An 18,620-nucleotide genomic window follows, 5' to 3' on the forward strand; every position below is an offset into this window, starting at 1 on the left:
CGTAACAATATGCTAAATATTTCACTACCTCTCATTCTGTACAGCCACAGTAGGAAAGAGCGAAGAATGAGTTCGTGATCAGGCATCTTTTAGCACACGTTAGGTTATATCGACCGCTGTGGAAGCGTAGTGTTTCTACGCTTCATGTTCATAACAACTTCAAGCGAACCACATCACGCGGCATAGTTCAAGTATGTAATAAAATCGTTCTTAAAACATTTCACGTCATTACAGTTCGCGGTTGTAATAACCTGCCGAAATGCGGCATAGGAAACTGAAATAAATACGATATCAAAACAACATGTTTATGAAAAAATGACGGAAAAGAACATACTTTGTATTATAATTTCCAGACCAACAGAACTTCGGCGCAGAGAGGTCTTGAGGAAGAGCTATTCGCTACGTGTGCAGTTTGAAACACGGAAAATGCCAATATTAAATCACTCACTTCACAGGCCACTGCATCACTGCTGGCAGCGAATTTGCAGAAACGTTGGCAGCATGGAACGAATAAAACGCCGTGGGCTTCGCAAGCAACGTGCTGGTCGGTCGGTCGGTCGGTCGGTCGGTCGGCTGGCTGGCTGGCTGGCTGGCTGGCTGGCTGGCTGGCTGGCTGGCTGGCTGGCTGGCTGGCTGGTTGGTTGGTTGGTTGGTTGGTTGGTTGGTTGGTTGGTTAAATGTGGTTTAGTGGTGCAAAAGCGGCTAAGGCTATGCCGCGCCAAACACGAGGTGCTTTATAATACTATTTAAGAGGATAAAGGCCGTATTAATCTATATTTTGTTTAAAAAGCCACTGTCGTCTAGGAATATACACACGTCAGGTAATGGGATTAACGAATCATCTCCTAAAATTAAAGCAGGATGTAAAGGTATGTGCATTTGATATAGGTTGTGCAAAAATTTTCGTCTTTGTACTTCAATGTGTGTGCATGCGAGTAGTATATGCATGACTGTTAGTTGTTCTTGGCATTTTTCACATGTTGGCGCGTCTTCTTTTGTAAGTAGGTAATTATGTGTGAGGTGTGTGTGCCCAATGCGTAGTAGGCATAGAACTATTTCAAAGAAGCGCTCCTAATGATTGCACGACTTCCACTCACCAAGTACGGGTTTAGTGAGATATAGGTTGTTTTCTCTACAATGGCCCCATTCGTGTTGCCACGTTGACGTTAAGGCCTTCGTAATGGCACGGATACTATCTTTATATGGAAGTGTGTTTATTATGTCTTTGGATGCTGCCATCGATGCACATCTATCGGCTGCTTCGTTACCCAGTATCCCAACATGACTTGGTACCCAGCAGAAGCGGATTGATCTGCCATATTTGTTAAGCGCGACCATGTTTAGTATGTCCCCTAACAGGGGTTCACACTCAGATTTCAGATTTACAGCCTTCAGTGTACTTAAGGAATCAGTGTATATGACTGTGTTTTTGTGCTTGCCAGTGACAATATTTTTAACTACAACCCCTGCAGCATAAACTTCAGCAGTGAAAACAGAAGCATGTATTGGTTGACGGATACTTGTTTCCCAATTTTCTGTTACGGCCCCTACACCCACGTGTTCTTTTGTTTTGGAGCCATCCGTGTAGAATACCATGCGATTTTGATACTTGTCCTGAAGAGTACGGAATTCTTGTATGATGTGTTCGTGTGGAGTGTTTCTTTTCTTTAAGTGTGTTAATGTCCAGTCGCACGAGTGTGTGAAATTGTACCATGGGGCCAACCGTGGTGGTTTCTTCGCGACCTGGAGGACTTCGTGGGGAATGTCATAATCTCGACAGTATTGCTCATACCGCAGGACAAGTGGCCTAATCATGTTCGGTTTATTTGTGTAGTGTAAGCGTGAGTTGCACTGTGTGAGGATGTTGTAGCATATGTGTTGCGGTGATGACTGAATTCTGAGTAGGTAAGAGAATGTTAGTAATTCTCTGCGCTGCTGTAATGAGGGTTCATTACACTCAACATATAAACTTTGAATGGGTGACGTTCTGTAGGCATCACTTGCCAGTCGCAATCCAAGGTTATCTACTGGATCAAGTAGTTGGATGTAGGACTGCCTGGCTGAGCAGTGAACCACGCAGCCGTAGACTAAGAGGCTACGCACAAGAGACCGATAAATACGTAAAAGACACGTTCGGTCAGAACCTTATTGCTTATGAGATAAAACTTTCAAGATGTTCAATGCTTTATTTGCCTTAATTTTTAGTGTTATAATGTGGGCTAGGAAGTTTAGTTTTTTGTCAAAAATTACTCCCAAGAATTTATATTGTTCCGGAAAGGAAGAAGCGTGCGTCTATTTACAGATGGCTTTTAATGGCTGGGCCAACAACCCTCTTCCTCGTCGTCTTTCAGACCACCATCATAGTCCACTTCTTCACACATTACCGACTGTGACATCACCCCCGTGGGAAAAAGCACCTTATTGGTGCGGCTCATCTGTCCGAGAAAGGTAAGGTTTGAGACGGCTGACGTGGATGATGTCAGAGAGAGGTGAAGGCACCGTGGCATCCAGCGGAGACACTTCATATGTGACAGGGGTCAGCTGGCGAAGGATGCGGTAAGGGCCATAGTATCGCGAGAGGAATTTCTCCGAAAGACCAACACGCCGAGTTGGATACCAGACTAGCACAAGAGCACCTGGTTCGTAATGCACGTCGTGATGGCGCTGGTCGTAACGGCACTTCTGGCGTGTCTGTGAAGCAGAAAGGCGAATGCGTGCAATCTGGCGTGCTTGGGTCGCTATGGTTATGACATCCCGAGTGTACTCTGTCGGCGAGTCGAGCGTGGTCGAGAGGAGTGTCTCGAAAGGCAAAGTTGGCTCACGGCCGAAGAGGAGATAGAAGGGGGAATAGCCTGCTGTGTCGTGGCGCGAGGAATTGTAGGCGAACGTGACAAATGGTAGAGCAATGTCCCAGTCGCGATGATCGGACGACAAATACATTGCTAGAATGTCAGTTAATGTGTAGTTCAGGCGTTCGGTAAGACCGTTAGTTTAAGGATGGTAAGCGGTAGTAAGTTTGTGTTTAGTAGCACATGATAGAAGTAGGTCGTCTATGACTTTGGAAAGAAAGTATCTGCCGCGATCGGTGAGAAGTTGACGAGGTGCACCGTAGTGCACCTCGTCGTGAACGTCGCGAAGCAAGAAATCAGTGACGTCTGTAGCGCAGCTGGTCGGTAGGGCTGTAGTAATGCCATAGCGAGTTGTATAGTCCGTAGCGACAGCAATCCACCTATTTCCGTCATTCGATATAGGGAATGGTCCGAGAAGATCAACGCCAACGCGAAAAAAGGGTCGGCCGGTATATCCAAAGGCTGCAGCCGTCCGGCAGGAGGCACAGCTGGTCTTTTCCGGCGTTGACACGACTCACACGCGGCAACATAGCGCGGGACGGAGCGGTTGAGACGGGGCCAGAAAAACCGTCGCCGAATTCGGTCATAGGTCCGCGTAATGCCAAGGTTTCCAGCGGTGGGAACGTCGTGCAGTTGCTGCAGTACAGTTCAGAATGACGGTTAGGAGCTCGGGCCCGTCGGGGTGCGTGTTGCGGCGATACAGGATGCCATTTTGTAGTACGAACATGTGAAGAGATGGGTCAGACGGTTCAGAGAGGAGGCGTTCGATAATGGGACGTAAAAACTCATCGCGTCGTTGTTCAGCGCCAATGTCTTGCAAGTCAGAGAGAGAAAGAACGCAGATCGGCGCGACTTCCACAAAGCCGTCCGGTACATCGACGGGATGACGAGACAGGCGGTCGGCGTCCTGATGTAGACGACCCGACTTGTAGATCACAGTGTATGTGTATTCCTGCAGCCGTAGGGCCCAGCAACCGAGGTGTCCGGTGGGATCCTTAAGGGAGGAAAGCCAACAAAGGGCGTGGTGGTCGGTTGTAACTGTAAATGGCCGACCATATATATAGGGTCTGAACTTGCCTACCGCCCAAATGAGGGCGAGACACTCGCGCTCAGTAATCGAGTAATTGCGCTCTGCGGGAGAGAGGAGGCGCCTGGCGTAGGCGATGACGCGGTCATGCCCACATTGGCGTTGAGCTAAAACTGCGCCGATGCCGTAGCCACTAGGGTCAGTGCGGATTTCTGTCGGAGCAGAGGCGCCACAATGGGCGAGAACAGGAGGTGTGGTGAGCAGCGTGATGAGCTGAGAGAAAGCAGACGCTTGTTCAGAGCCCCAACAGAAAGGGACGTCTTTCTTCAGGAGGTCAGTCAGGGGACGGGCAACATGGGCGAAATTTTCCACAAACCTGCGCAAGTTTGAGCAAAGCCAATAAAGCTGCGAACATCTTTGGCACAAGTTGGTACGGGGAAATTCTGCACAGCATGAACTTTAGCGGGGTCGGGGCGAATGCCTGACGAATCGACGAGGTGTCCGAGCATGGTTATATGGCGGTGACCGAAGTGGCACTTGGACGAGTTGAGCTGCAAGCCAGCAGTGCGAAAAACAGAAAGAACAGATGAAAGTCTTTGAAGATGAGTCGCAAAAGTTGAAGAGAAGACGATGACGTCCTACAAGTAGCACAAACAGATGGACCATTTCAAACAACGCAAGAGCATGTCCATCATCCGTTCAATGGTCGCCGGGGCATTGCACAAGCCAAAAGGCATTACCCGGAACTGATATAGGCCGTCTGGTGTGACGATTGGGGTCTTTTCACGGTCCATTTCATCCACGGCAATTTGCCAATATCCAGAGCGAAGGTCTATAGATGAAAAATAAGTGGCACCGTGGAGACAATGCAGAGCATCGTCAATGCGGGGAAGTGGATATACATCTTTCTTGGTGATCGTGTTTAGATGACGATAGTCAACGCAGAATCGGCCGCTGTTATCCTTCTTTCTGACGAGAACAGCAGGGGACGCCCACGGGCTGGAAGAGTGTTCAATAATCCCTTTGGCAAGCATCTTGTCAACCTCGCTCTGGATAACGTGTCGCTCAGGAGGCGACACCCGGTATGGGCGTCGGCGAACAGGTGCTGCATCGCCGGTATTTATACGATGCTTCACGACCGTGGTTTGACACAAAGGGCGATCGTTCAGGTCGAAAATGTCGGAGTAGGACTCGAGGAGGCTACAGAGCTCTGCGGCTTGTCGGGTCGAGAGATCCGGTGCAATCATCTTTGTAAAGTCATCGGTCGGGGCTGATGTAGACGGCGGAGAATGAACATTGGTCGAAGACGGCGCAACAGATAGAGCGGAAGTGTGGCACTCGTGCGTCGGTGACAACGTGGCCAGAGACATGCCTCGAGGAACTACTTGTGGGCACTGTCCAAAATTTAGGATGGGAAGACATGTCTGATTGTCCGCAACAGAAACGATGGTGTATGGGAAGGAGACATTGTGAGAAAGCAGGACTGAAGTCGCGGGAGTAAGGACGTAGACTCCGTCAGGTACAGGTGGGCAGGCTAAGACAGGGATGCAGGTTGCTGCAAGAGATGGCAGGCGTATAAAATCCGCTGAACAAAGCTGAGTTGGACCTTGAGCAGGAAGGTCAACGGGGACAGGTAGCGGTAGGTCAAGTTGTACAACGCCGGCGGAAAAGTCAATCAGAGCAGAATGGGCGGCCAAAAAGTCGAGTCCGAGGATAACATTGTGACGGCAACATTCGAGCACACTAAACAAAACGGACGTGTGGCGACCGGTGACACTGACACGAGCAGTACACATTCCAAGCACAGCCGGAGTTCCACCGCCGGCGACCTGGAGCAGTTGAGTTGGAGCAGGAGTCAGTACTTCAAGCTCGTTCGAAGCTCCGCACTCATGATGGAAATTTGGGCTCCAGTGCCGATGAGTGCTGTAACGGGCAAACCATCCACGTCCACGTCCAGAAGGTTCCGATTAGTAGGCAGGGTCAGCAGAGGAATTTCAGGCCGGGGTTCTAGAGCAGCGTCACCTCCAGGAGCTGCCCCAGTTAGTTTCCCGTCGGAGAGCGGCGACGGTAAGCTGGGGATGGAGAGTTACGCAGCTGGGGCGAACGGGAGCGGCGACTATGGGGTGATGGTGATCGGCTGGTCGCGGTGGCTCGAGCGTTGTCAGGTGCGTCTTCAACCTCGGTGGAGAGGGATGGCGGGCGGGGATTCAGTGGGGAGCGGCGGTAGGCGGGAGAGCTTGGTCGAGAGTGGGCTGGCCAGGAGCTTCGACAGTGGCGAGGGATGTGGACCACACGTCCACAGTAAAAGCAGATGGGTCTATCATCATGGGTGCGCCATTCGGCCGGGTCGCGATAGCCCGGATATGGACCGTATTGGCTCCGGCGAACAGGGGCAGAGGCAGCAGACGAAGCAAAGTCAGGACGGCTGGCGGAGCAGATGGACGGAAGACCTACATTGGCAAGTTCTTGGCGAATGACTGAATGAGTGACAGAAGCGGCCTGGAATCGTCAAAGCACTGCGTCACAGGCGTGGCAGGAGACGCTGCTTTGATTTCTCGCCGAACGATACGTACGACGTTCCCGGAGGAGGTGAGCTCACGCGGTGGACAAATCTCTTCGCACGGCGATGAAGCTACGGTATTGGGTAGCCGCGTAAACTGTTGAACTATGCGGCGACTCTTCGCGTCTTCAAAGCGGCGACATTCGTTAATGATCTCATTGACCGTTGTTACGTTCTTAAAAACAAGCAGGTTAAACGCGTCGTCCGCGATGCCTTTTAAGACGTGGCTGACCTTGTCTGCCTCTGTCATATTGTTATCTACTTTGCGGCAAAGAGCGAGGACGTCCTGGATATACGCCACGTAAGATTCAGTGGACGTCTGTACACGGGTCCCAAGGCCCTTCTTCGCAGCACGTTGACGGCCGACGGGCTTGCCGAACAAATCTCTAAGCTTCTGCTTGCACTGGTCCCAACTCGTAATCTCTTCTTCGTGTGTTTCGAACCAGACCCGTGCCGTTTTCTTGAGGTAGAATATTATATTGGCCAGCATAAGCGTGTTGTCCAACATGTTGTGTGCGCTGACCCGTTTGTAATTCTGCAACCAGTCATCGACGTCAACGGTGTCGATACCGCAAACATGCCAGGGTCGCGAGGCATGGGCCAGGATGACCGTCGGTGGCGACGACGGGGCCCTGGTTGAACTCTCTCCTTCGGATGACATGGTGGCCAGGTTACGTCCGCTGTGGAGCTCCGTCTTGTGCAAGTGATTACTCCGCACGTCCACCAATGATGTTGCGGAAAGGAGGAAGCGTGCGTCTATTTACAGATGGCTTTTAATGGCTGGGCCAACAAGCGTAGAGCAGCGATAAAAAAACTACTCTCTTCCTCGTCGTCTCTCAGACCACCATCATAGTCCACTTCTTCACACATTACCGACTGTGACAATATTCTTGTTTTACCGGCAGCGCGACATCATTCAATTTTAGAACCGGGTCTAAGTAGAATCCTCGTTCTTGCGAGAATAGCACTGTAACGGTTTTTTGAGTAGAGAAGCGGAAGCCATTTTTCGCAGCCCACTCGGTTAGTTTATTATTTGTTATCTGGACTGCCTTTCACATGTTTGTAAGTTTGAGGTGCGGCACGCTATTTGCAGATCATCGATCTATATGGAGTGCATAACAGAGGGGGGAATGACTTTGTTAACAGAGTTCATTTTTACTGTAAAGAGTGTTGTGCTTAGTATGCATCCTTGTGGCACACCATTTTCCTGAATGAATACACGTGACAGCGCCGTTCCTAAACGGACCTGGAATGTTCGGTCCGACATGAAATCGGCTAGACATTTCAGCATTCTACCTGGGATTCCTAAATCTGCTAGGTCCCTTAAGATACCAAACCTCCATGTTGTGTCGTACGCCTTTTCAAGATCAAAGAAACCTGTGAGACAATATTGCTTGTGTAGAAAGGCCGCACGTATCTCGTCTTCTAGCCGGACTAGGTGGTCTATTGTGGAGCAACCTTTCTTGTATCCACACTGATGGTTACCTAGCATGTTCTCTGTTTCAAGGACGTATGTCAATCTTATGTTGATAATGGCTTCATAGGACTTTGTAAGACAACTTGTGAGTGCTTTCGGTTTATAATTGGATGCTGCTGTGGGAGGTTTTCCAGCTTTCAAGAACGGGATTATGATAGCTTTCTTGCACTCTTTGGGCATTTTCCCGTTTTCCAGATTATTTTGAAGAAATGAAGCAAGGTCTCAACTGCTTTAGGGGATAGGTGAGCTAGCATTGAATAGCGTACCCTGTCCGGATCGGGTGCTGTTTTTTTTTTGCCACTTGTAAGTACTCTGTTGATTTCTGGAAGTGTTATAGCGTCATTATACGGTCTTTCTGATCTTCCTGTGGTCGGAAGCTATAGTTTTTCTGCTAATTGCTTATGTTCCAGAAATGCAGCAGAGTAGTTTTTCGAGCTTGATATTTCATGGAAATGTTGCCCTAATATGTCTGCTTGTTCTTCTATATTTGTTTGTGTGCCTGGAGGTGACAGTATGGGGATAGTGTAAGAAGCGTAATCACCTCTAAACTTGCGAAGGTGATACCACATTCGTTTGGATGTTACTGAGCTATTTGTAGACAAGACATAATTTTCCCATGACTGTCTTTCGGCTTGTCGGCGTGTGTACCTGGCTTTCGCTTTTGCTTTTTTGAAAGAGGGTAGATTATATTGTGTTGGGGTATCGCCAAAGATACCCGACGCGTTGTTTTGTAGTTTTTTTTTGTTTGCGTACATTCTTTCGTCCACCAGGGTTTTAGGTTTTTTCTTAGGAAGCTAGACAATTGTGGGATTGTTTCTGCTGCTGCAGCAAGTATACAGGCGGTGATCTTATTATTCATTTCAGATGATGGTTAGCTCATTTGATATGTTATCCAGAGTGGCCTTTTCAGTAAAGAGAGGCCAGTCTGCTAGATGGATTTTCCAACGGTGTGGCCTCAGTGGGATGGTAAGAAAAGGAGATGTTCTTTTAATGATAGAAGGCATATGGTCATTACCATAGGGGTTCTCAATAACATTCCACTGAAAATTGCAAAACAAGAGATGGAAAGCACAGTGCCAGATCTAAGCAACTCATAGCTCCTGTGCTTGGGGAGTAGCAAGTTGCCGCACCGGTGTTTAAAAGGCATATGTCATTTGTTTGGATAAAATCTTCAAGCGCTTGAACCCTGTTGTCAGTAGTTTTACTTCCCCATAACGTGTTATATCAATTAAAATCACCGCCTATTAAAGGTGGTTCAGGTAGCTGGTTTAAAATTAACTCTGGGTCTCTAACGGTAAAGTTTGAATGAGGCGGAATATATACTGAACAAATGGTGATGGTTTTGTGAGCTAAAACGGTGACAGCAACGGCTTCTATGTGAGTGTTAATGGGAACTTCTCTGGCTGCTATACCACCTGGCAGAACAATGGCTACACCACCTGACAGCCGGTTCGCCTTAGTACGGTCGCGCCGTACAACAGTGAAACCTTTTAATCTTTTTGTGTTTTTCGCCTAGGTTGGTTTCCTGTAAGCACAGGGCCACCGGAGAGAAGTTTATTCACAGGTCTTTTATGTCACCCAAGTTATGTAAGAGACCTCTACAATTCCAATGGATCACAAAAGCCATTATAAAATTGAAAGGTAAGAAATGATACTAACGAGTGAAAGAGAGATAAGACAGATGATAGGTGACATGGATTTGAAGAAGGCAGACAAAACACAGCGATAACCCTTAGGTTATCGCCTTCCTATTTTGAGTTGTTATTGGGATTTTGTCCCTCTTACCGTGTTCGAGAGAGCGCTTGTCCTTCGGTGTCCAGGACACCGGGGTTTTTCTGTCGACCTCCATTGCTCTCTCTGAGGCGCTGGAGGACCGAGAGTTTGGAGCCGAGACACGTGTCTTGGGGCTTGGAGTTCGCTTGATCTTAGGGCCCTGCGGGACTGGTGTCTGCAGGGCCGTTGAAGAGGGCGGAGCAGTACTGACTGCTTCCACCACGGGGGCGGGAGGAGTCACTGCGGCACCACTGCGCGTGGGCTCTGAGGACTCCGGAGGCCTCTGTGACGCTGCCCCCGCCTGCGTCACATCGGCATAACTTCTTCGCGGAAGATGCGATAGCCGCTTTCTGACTTTAAAGAACGAATTGCACAGAACGATCATTGCACAGTTAGTGCAATGATCTCCTTTTTCTTTTTCCAGCATGGGCACGACCACGAGTAGGCTGGATGGTCTCCTTTGCAGTCAACACAGAATGGTGAAGAGCTGCAATGCTCAGATTGGCGATCGTTGGAGCTGCATTTAGCACAATTTGTTTGTCCTCGGCATGCATGTGAAGCATGTCCAAATCTTTGGCATTTGAAACATCGTCTGGGGTTTGGGATATATGGTCTCACATTGACTTTGACATAACCGACATCGAGAGAGGTAGGCATTACGCTTGTTCCGAAGGTGAGTATAACATGTTTGGTGGCGATTTCATGATCGTTTCTGCGGATTACTATTCTTTGTACTTTAGTGACATTTTGTTCCTGGAAACCTTCCAGCAGTTGCTCGTCACTTAAACCAATAAAGTCTTCTCCAGATATTGCTCCCTTGCTTGTCTTAAGCGTTCTGTGGGCTGAAACAGTCACTGTCGCCTCGCCAATACTGGTAAGTTCAGACAGCTTATCTGCTTGATCTTTATTATTCAGTTCTAGGAGGAGGTCCCCACTAGACATTTTGGAGGCTTTGTATGTCTGTCCGATTTTATATTTCAGGCATTTGGCTACCAGGAATGGAGAGAGCTTTCTAACAGGCGTGTTGCTTTCACTGCGGACTACATAGTATCGGGAAAGATGGAGCGTTGCTTCAAAAGGAGAATTGAAATGGTACTTTGGTGCGGCATCTTTTCAGACGCCGATCATGGACAACAGAGATTTGAGCTGCCATAGGAAAGTGTGTGTGTTCGGCAACAGTGCCAACCGCCAACCACGGAGTCCAACGAGGGGACGCGGCAGAGCTTGTGTACGACGCCTGCACGACGCCTGCACGACGCCAGCCGTACGCCGTCACTATAACCAAATATGGTGCACCCAAGGTAGCATAGCCACACAAGGTTAACCCTTGCCGCCGTGGAGGAAGGAAGTAAATGGAAGAGAAAAGAAGACAGGAAAGATCAAAAAGTGAGAGATAAAGACGAAGATTTAAGGAGAGAAAGAGAGGAAGAGGCGACTGCCGATTTTCCCCGTGTGGGTCAGTCCGGGTGTGCCGTCTACGTGAAGCAGAGACCGAAGAGGTGTGTTGCCTCTGCCGGGGGGCCTTAAAGGTCCGAACACCCTGCATCGGCTCAACCCCCAGAATCCCCCTTTCCACGGACACGGCTAAGCCGCGCACGGCTACACGCGGGAGGGTCCAACCCTCGTGTGCTCGGGCACGTGGTGTCGCAACACACAAAGCGCCTGCTGACGCAGACGCCCCTGCGGGGGCTGGTTGGCTTGTAGCGATTAATCAGCCACAGCACAGCATGAGCATACACAGCCGCAAAATAGCTAGATTGCTGCTACAAACACCTACATCGCTCCAAGCGTACCGCACCGACGTCACAAAAGAACTGACATCGATGGTGATGGTCTCCTTCTTGGCCTCGACTCGGACCACTGTGAAGTTTGTGCGCATTCGCGACAGAAGCATGTGACATTTTTTCCATCCACCCGAACTAAAGCCCCTTTTTACGACGAACCATGCACGCCTCGTTAACTTGCGAGGGTTGAATGATGCCAATGCATTCATCGCCTCTTGGTGACAGGTGTGGCAGGCCATTGTGTGCGAATCCCCGTCTGGGAGACTGCTCATGGAGGGAGCAATGTACAGTATGGCTGAGGTCGAAAAAGAACCTGACAAGACAGCTGGCTTAATTTTGTTGTGCTGTTCGGGGCTGGGTAAGTTTTTCTTTCGAGGCAATTATTCTTCTCCAAATGTAATAAAAATTGAAAAATAAGATCATACTGGGGCTAAATTATGTGGTTATTCTATGTTGCACCAAAAATATCTTTTAGCCCTTGTCGCGCTCAAAGAGAAAAATTTGATTCATGGCAACCACCGCAAAATAATTCTTAAAGCTACTGTAGTAGTACTTTTATAGTTAAATAAATATCCATAGCGTGGAGGGACCGTGAGTTGGACTTTAATTAACCAGCCCTAAGGTCAGGATATCATTGTAATTGGTGCGCGGCCTGCACACTACTCCGCTATCATCATACCAGTCAGTTGGTGATGCGCAAGCTAATTTTCTCGAAGTGCTGACATCACCACAGGTTTACTTACTCAAGTAGAACCTTCAAAAGGGTTAGTTATAACAGTTTATAGTAGCAAACGTTATAGTAGCACTCCGTGAACAATTCACCCCCGACTTGCCTTCCAACTGTGATTTAAAAAGAAGGGCATGATTTCTGAGTCTGTCATATGTCCACATTATTGTGTGTTAGAAAATTTCATATCAAAACTGTCAAGTTACTTTCCATTACAAATATTTTTGTTTCGGCAAACAGCACGAGCTTCTGACGTAGTGAGGATGCATATCCTTCAGAAAAATACGTTTAATGACGTATAGTTCAAGATTCTTTACACAAAAGTAAGTAACCTTTTGACGGAGTATTAAGTTTGATATTAAGACAAAGGTTAGAAGAAGGTATGTTAACAGTGTACTTAAAAAAATTCTTTATACAAAAGTAAGTAGGAAGGCTTCCAACAGTGTATGACCAAATGTTCTGTAAAGAAAAGTAATAAGGAAGTCTTTTAATGCTGTATTTGAAATATTGTTTCTACAAAAGTAAGAAGGAAGTCTTTGAACGGTGTACTTAAAATATTCTTTATACATATGTATGAAGAAAGGCTGTTAACGATGTATTTAGATAGTTCTTTATACATAAGTAAGGAAGAAGTATTTTGAAAGTGTTTACAAATGTTACTACAAAGTAAATCTAAACAGACTGTCAAGAAAGTAAATAGAAAGTTGGCAAGAGTCCTAACTAATGTTAATAGGCAATTTCGTAAGGGATTCCATCTTTCTGTTGAATAAGTGTCACTGGAGCCGCCCAAGGAATGCACGACTCCAGAACGATTCCCTTTTGAAGTATTTCGCGAACTTGTTCATGGATTATCTTGCGTCCTGCTTGCGAGCCTCGATCGGTAAGGCTTTTGTCTCATCGAATGTGCTGTACCTATGTTGATCGTTTGACGTGTGCGGGACGATGGAGGGATCGAAGGCAATTAGGCATTGTGGCAAAAGTCGAACACAGGCACGTATCTTGACAGAACACCGGCACGGCTCTCACTGGTGCTGAGTGACCTGTTGACCATGCGAAGAGCACACGAGTCCGTAGATCCAGGTTTCTCACCTCGCCTGGTCAATCTGCATCTGTCAGTGAAGCCGCCATCAAATGCGCGTCTTCCAAGCGAGTTTCAAGCAGTCAGAAAATATCACAGGCTCCATGGTGTAATTCACAGTCCACAAATCCGAACGCCCATGCTCCACTAGCACTAGGTAGTGCGAGAATACAATGTACTTTTTTGCACAAGCCTCATGAATGGGCTCCACCATCGCATGGAACTTAGCGTGTGTAGTGCTGGCGCAAGCAACTGGAACGCAAACAAGTGACAAGGCTGGCACCATAGTATCTCTAGAGACAGAAAAGGTACTTTCGTGGCAAAGGCTGCTGTCCTGCAGAATCCCGGATGGAATGTTGCCGCGCACTGACAGCTCCCCAGTTCGACAGTCAACTGTAGCAACACACTGCCTCAAAAAGTCAATGCCTAAAATTAGGGCACGCGCGCACCGGGATATAATTTGGGTAGTAAAAGGTCTACCGCCTAAGGATACGTCGACAGCACACACACCAACAGTACGCAATAATTTGCCACCCACTCCAAAGAACACTTCTGCTTGATCACACTGAAACATGATTTTGTGGCCGTAGCGCTCTCTTGAGCACAAGACTCATTCATGAAATACCTGTACCCGTGTCGACCAATGTCACTTCAGGCACCCCGATCAACGTGCAGCTTGTTCTTAAACATAACTATAAGACGGGCGCTGGTCAGTTTTGCGGCGGTGAGCGCCGCCGTGGCGAACGGCGTGCCTGACTGATGGCGTCAATCTGCGGTCAGAGGCCGGTGAGCAATTCCTGAAGCTTCGTTGCCAGAAACCACTGGCCGATGTCGTGCGGGTCGGCAACCGAGCACTGGGATGTCCGTCATAACGCCACCCAGCTGGCTGCTCGCACGGAGGTGACTGTCGGCTTCCACAGAACCGTGCGAGTGGGCCTGGTGCACCATACAAATGACGCACAGATCAATGCGCGCGCTGCTCTTCGAAGCAGACCGACACGTCGGGATACGGAAAATGACCGAGATCCACCTAATAACCACTTGAGCGTCCTCGATATTGGCGGGTGGGGCAACAGCGGGGTTTGTAGTCGGACCTCGCCCTCAATGATGCCATTGCACGTGGAGTTTCCGCGTAGTTGTAGTCCGCGGCTTTCACCGACTGCTAGGTAGGAGTGGGCCGTGAGAATGCGGAGTCCTGCGACGGGCAGGTACTCGCGAAACGTTGTGAGGATGAAGGAACTTCGCACCGGAGTAGCTCTTCATGAATGATATGACGTATCGTTGAGGCAAGGTCCGACGACGAACTAACGTCAGCGCTTGCAGCCGTAGTTGCATTGGCCAAGTTACCGAACTTGTTCGTTATTCGGTGCTTCTCCAAGATTTAAAAGGTGCGGCAACGTCGCATCTAGAAACCGTTATTCTTGGGAAGGAGGAAATTATAGGCGTCCTCAATATAGAATATAGAAGAATATATAATATACAAGATTCTCAATATAGAATAATCTCCTCAATCTATGCGGTGCAAGTCTCACAAGTATTCACGTACGGGGCATAAACCTGGAGGCTTACGATAAGGGTTCTACTTAAATTGAGGACCACGCAACGAGCTATGGAAATAATGATGGGTGTAACGTTAAGCGATAAGGAAAAAGCAGACTGGGTGAGGGAACAAACGCGACTTAATGACATCTTAGTTGAAATCAAGAAAAAGAAATGGGGGCATGGGCAGGACATGTAATGAGGAGAGAAGATAACCGATGGTCATTAAGGGTTACGGACTGGATTCCAAGGGAAAGGAAGCGTAGCAGGAGGGCGGCAGAAAGTTAGGTGGACGGATGAGATAAAGAAGTTTGCAGGGACGGCATGGCCACAATTAGTACATGACCGGGGTAGTTGGAGAAGTATGGGGGATGCCTTTGCCCTTCAGTGAGATTAACCAGGCTGATGATGATGACGATGATGATGATGAAGTCTCACCAGCAAGTTGAGCCCTTTGAACGAGTCAGCTGGCACGCTGTTTCTTGGCAGTGGTGTCACCAAAACATCGTTTGATTCTTTGTACAAAAGTGTTCCAGGTCGTCAGGGTGTCAGACGAGAGCGGTGTCAGTTAGCGAGAACATTTGTAACTTGTGACTGCTAGACCCAATTGTTGCTTTTGCTCACCCTTTCGTAATGTGTTAGCCATTTATTGATGTCTTACACAGCTTTTCGTCCGTCGAAGTGAGTCCCTATGTGGCTCGCAAGAGACAGGATGCGAGGACGGCGAAGCACCCGCGTGAGTGGACATATGTCGGCTGGCCGACAGCCGGCAACGCAACGACTGCGGCGAAGACTTGAAGGGAAAGGTTCTATGGTTGGACGTGGTGGTACCCAGCACCTCCACCAGAACTGTTTCAAGGCGTGAGGCGTTTATTCAGAAGGCTCCACGCAAAAACACTGGATGGGACGAGGCTGCTATGCCGAAAAACAAAGCACACCTCTTCCTTCTTTTCCACCACTCCTTCCCTTCTTCTTCGTACATACAAACGCGCCGTTACAATGTTATTAGCGAATCTCAAAACAGCGACTCCGGGGTCATCTACCAGAGAACGCGAAGGCGTTCACGATTTATGACGCGGGTTTATTACGCGCCAGGAGCCTGGTTGCCGGCTTCTTGCTTCTGAAGGATGAATGATGAATAGAAGTGCATGCCAGCGTCGGAATCGCTCGGCGTCCACGACCTAATGAAAACGGGGACTTGCTCTAGCAGGTGCTCATGATAAACGTGGCTTCTGTGCATGCCGAGCCAGTGGAGGTTGAGAGCGGTCTAATGGGTACTTTTGGCGCACTGCGACTGCAAGCACCAGACAAAAGTTCCAGACTACCACCGCTAGCCCTCCGATAGGGGGAATGTGCGGTAGCCTAAGCGCAGTGACGAATACTAATTTATTTAAATTCATTGAAAACGTGAAACGCACACCGGAAAGCCAAGTTATCCGCTTGGTAACAGCTTACCAGTTCGCAAACACGTATCCAATGTGCTGGAAGCATTGGGCAAAGACGTGCCACAGTGTTTTCAATTCCATGTAGACATAACGCAATATCCTGAGCGCTTTTGCGCTTTTGAGAAATGTGTGCCATTGTACAAGATGCATGTAGAAGGATGAAGGATTTCCGAGCTGTAGCAGGGCATGATAAGCAGCAGTATCCTACCCAAACGACCACAGCCCCGCTACGCTGAAGCCAAAACTAATTCACTACTGTGGCGAATGGCAGGTCATTCGTATTCGATTTCATCATCAGTGGCAACCCACAATGTGAGCGTTGAAGAAATGATCACTCAGACATCTGATTTATCTATACCTCCTTTTTAACAAAGAAAACAACATACAAGTGATTGCAAAATAGCAAAAATTATTGCAGTGTTATGTAGATTCACGAAGACTCCGAATGTGAGCATTGAAGAAAGGATCACTCAGACATCTGATTTATCTATACCTCCTTTTTAACAAAGAAAACAACGTACAAGTGATTGCAAAATAGCAGAAGTCATTGCAATGTTATGTAGATTCACAAAGGCTCGAAGTTACCATTTTTTTTACTCTCTCTTTTTTTGTCCGTATGCCCCAAGACGGGCCAGAAATCGTTGTTGGTGCTCAGTCAAACGTGCATTTGTGCAACAGCATTCGCTACGTAATGATTGCGCTTCTTGGTTGTGTCTTCTTTTCTTGGGGGGGGGGGGTACAGATATTATGAGGACATCAAGCTCTTCAGCAGGGTTCCATTCTTTGATACAATGTGAAATCTTTAAAAAAGCAACTAGCCATAGGACAGTCCCGTGAGTCTTTTCTTAAAAGGAGTTTAAGCACGCCCGTATTAGAACATAAACTTTGGACCCAGAATTTTGAACAGGCGAACGAAGTAAAGTCGTGCATCCGTTTACACTTTTTCAAGTGTGGAATGCGGTAACGGTCATCACTGGCGAATATGTCGGCTATACGGGCCGCGGATACGTGAAAATAAAAAGAAGTTCCACGTTTCTCGACAGGCTTTGCCTATCGCTTCTTCGTGCATCGGGACTCCAGAATATTTATTGGCGAGGCGCCACCATAGAAAAAGAAAAGCTGTCGAATCGTGGACCGACAATAGTGCGCTGTGTGACCGAAGTAGGAAGGACGTCTCGCCCATTGTGCGCCACTGATTCTCGCTTGAAGTTTCCATTCAGCCGGTATCGTGAAAAGGGTGATTAAGTGGAGACAATAGATGACGAGCATCTCCTGTCGCCTGTGCCCCTGGTTCTCTGTTCCACGCGGCCCTTAGCTTTTGCTTTAATTCAGTTCGTGAGACACGCGGCTGGGAGCAGAGAGCATCCGTTCTTATGGTAATGAAGCCGAGCGCGAAACCACAGCGCCTGCATAGTCCGCTCATGAAACGTGTGTGACATTGCAATTACGGCATCATTGCGAAAGGTTTTGCTGCAGCATGTTTATTGTAGACAGGTACACCACTGAAATTGTATATTGCACTTGCACCTTCGAGTGCTGGGTTCGCGAGACGCTGCCATTTATACATAACTGTCCCTTCAATGTGTAGCATACTCCGTGACTAGGTTACATCTTTTGCGATTTATTCTACCGATTCTGTGCAAGTGAGAGTGTTAGAGTATGTGGGTTTCCGAAGACGTAACATTGGTGTACTTAGCGTTGCTCATGCAGGTAATTATTGCTGGGGAGATACTACTTTATGTTTCGTGTATACGCGTGTACTGCCGTTCTTTTTCTTCTAGTTACAGTTATACAAGTAAGAGCACGCTCTCGGGAAGATATCAGAGCGGCTGTTATACAATGTTCGCGCTACAGCCTTTACGAATCGTTCTGTCCGTTGTGCACGTATTACCGCGACCTCTAAGGTGCGCGGAGAGATTCATAGGGGAAGCAAACACGTTCAGATCTATTTTGGCAGAGCGTCTAGTGCTTGTCAGTTCACGATATACACAAAGGAAAAGCACGAGCGTGGACAGAAATTCTCAGCACTTACCATCCAAGGCAGATACCTTCTTGTTATAGGAGAGCCACTTTTTGTTGCACTGAATTTCACGTGTCTGCCACAGCCTAGAAAACAAAAGCTCTTTATTAGAAGAGCGCTATTTGAAACTTCTTTACTGCCCATTTAAAGCAACAGGAAATTTCTTGTGGGCCATTTCTCGTTCACGAATAGACAAGCACAGCGAAACGAATGCGAACAAAAAAAAATGCACACATTACACCTGCACACAATCGAGACGTGCATAGACTGACATGAGTTCGACAAAGCAATCCAAGCATACCTTAATATGCTCTGTTGCGTGAACAATACCAAGCAAATGC

At 48.0% G+C, this 18,620-nt stretch overlaps 1 protein-coding gene across 1 annotated transcript in view; it reads right to left on the minus strand.

Moving 5' to 3' along the window:
* Window positions 1-18,361, minus strand: part of LOC142588552 (trypsin-like) — a 477,136-nt gene extending 458,775 nt beyond the window's left edge. The window contains exon 1 of the mRNA XM_075700395.1: window positions 18,292-18,361. Coding sequence (XP_075556510.1) covers window positions 18,292-18,294 — 3 coding nt within the window. The 5' untranslated portion in view covers window positions 18,295-18,361. The remainder of the gene's footprint in view (window positions 1-18,291) is intronic.
* Between the last annotated feature and the right edge of the window lie 259 nt (window positions 18,362-18,620).

The sequence above is a fragment of the Dermacentor variabilis genome, chromosome 7 (assembly GCF_050947875.1).
Source record: "Dermacentor variabilis isolate Ectoservices chromosome 7, ASM5094787v1, whole genome shotgun sequence".
In the NCBI taxonomy this organism is placed as follows: Eukaryota; Metazoa; Arthropoda; class Arachnida; order Ixodida; family Ixodidae; genus Dermacentor; species Dermacentor variabilis.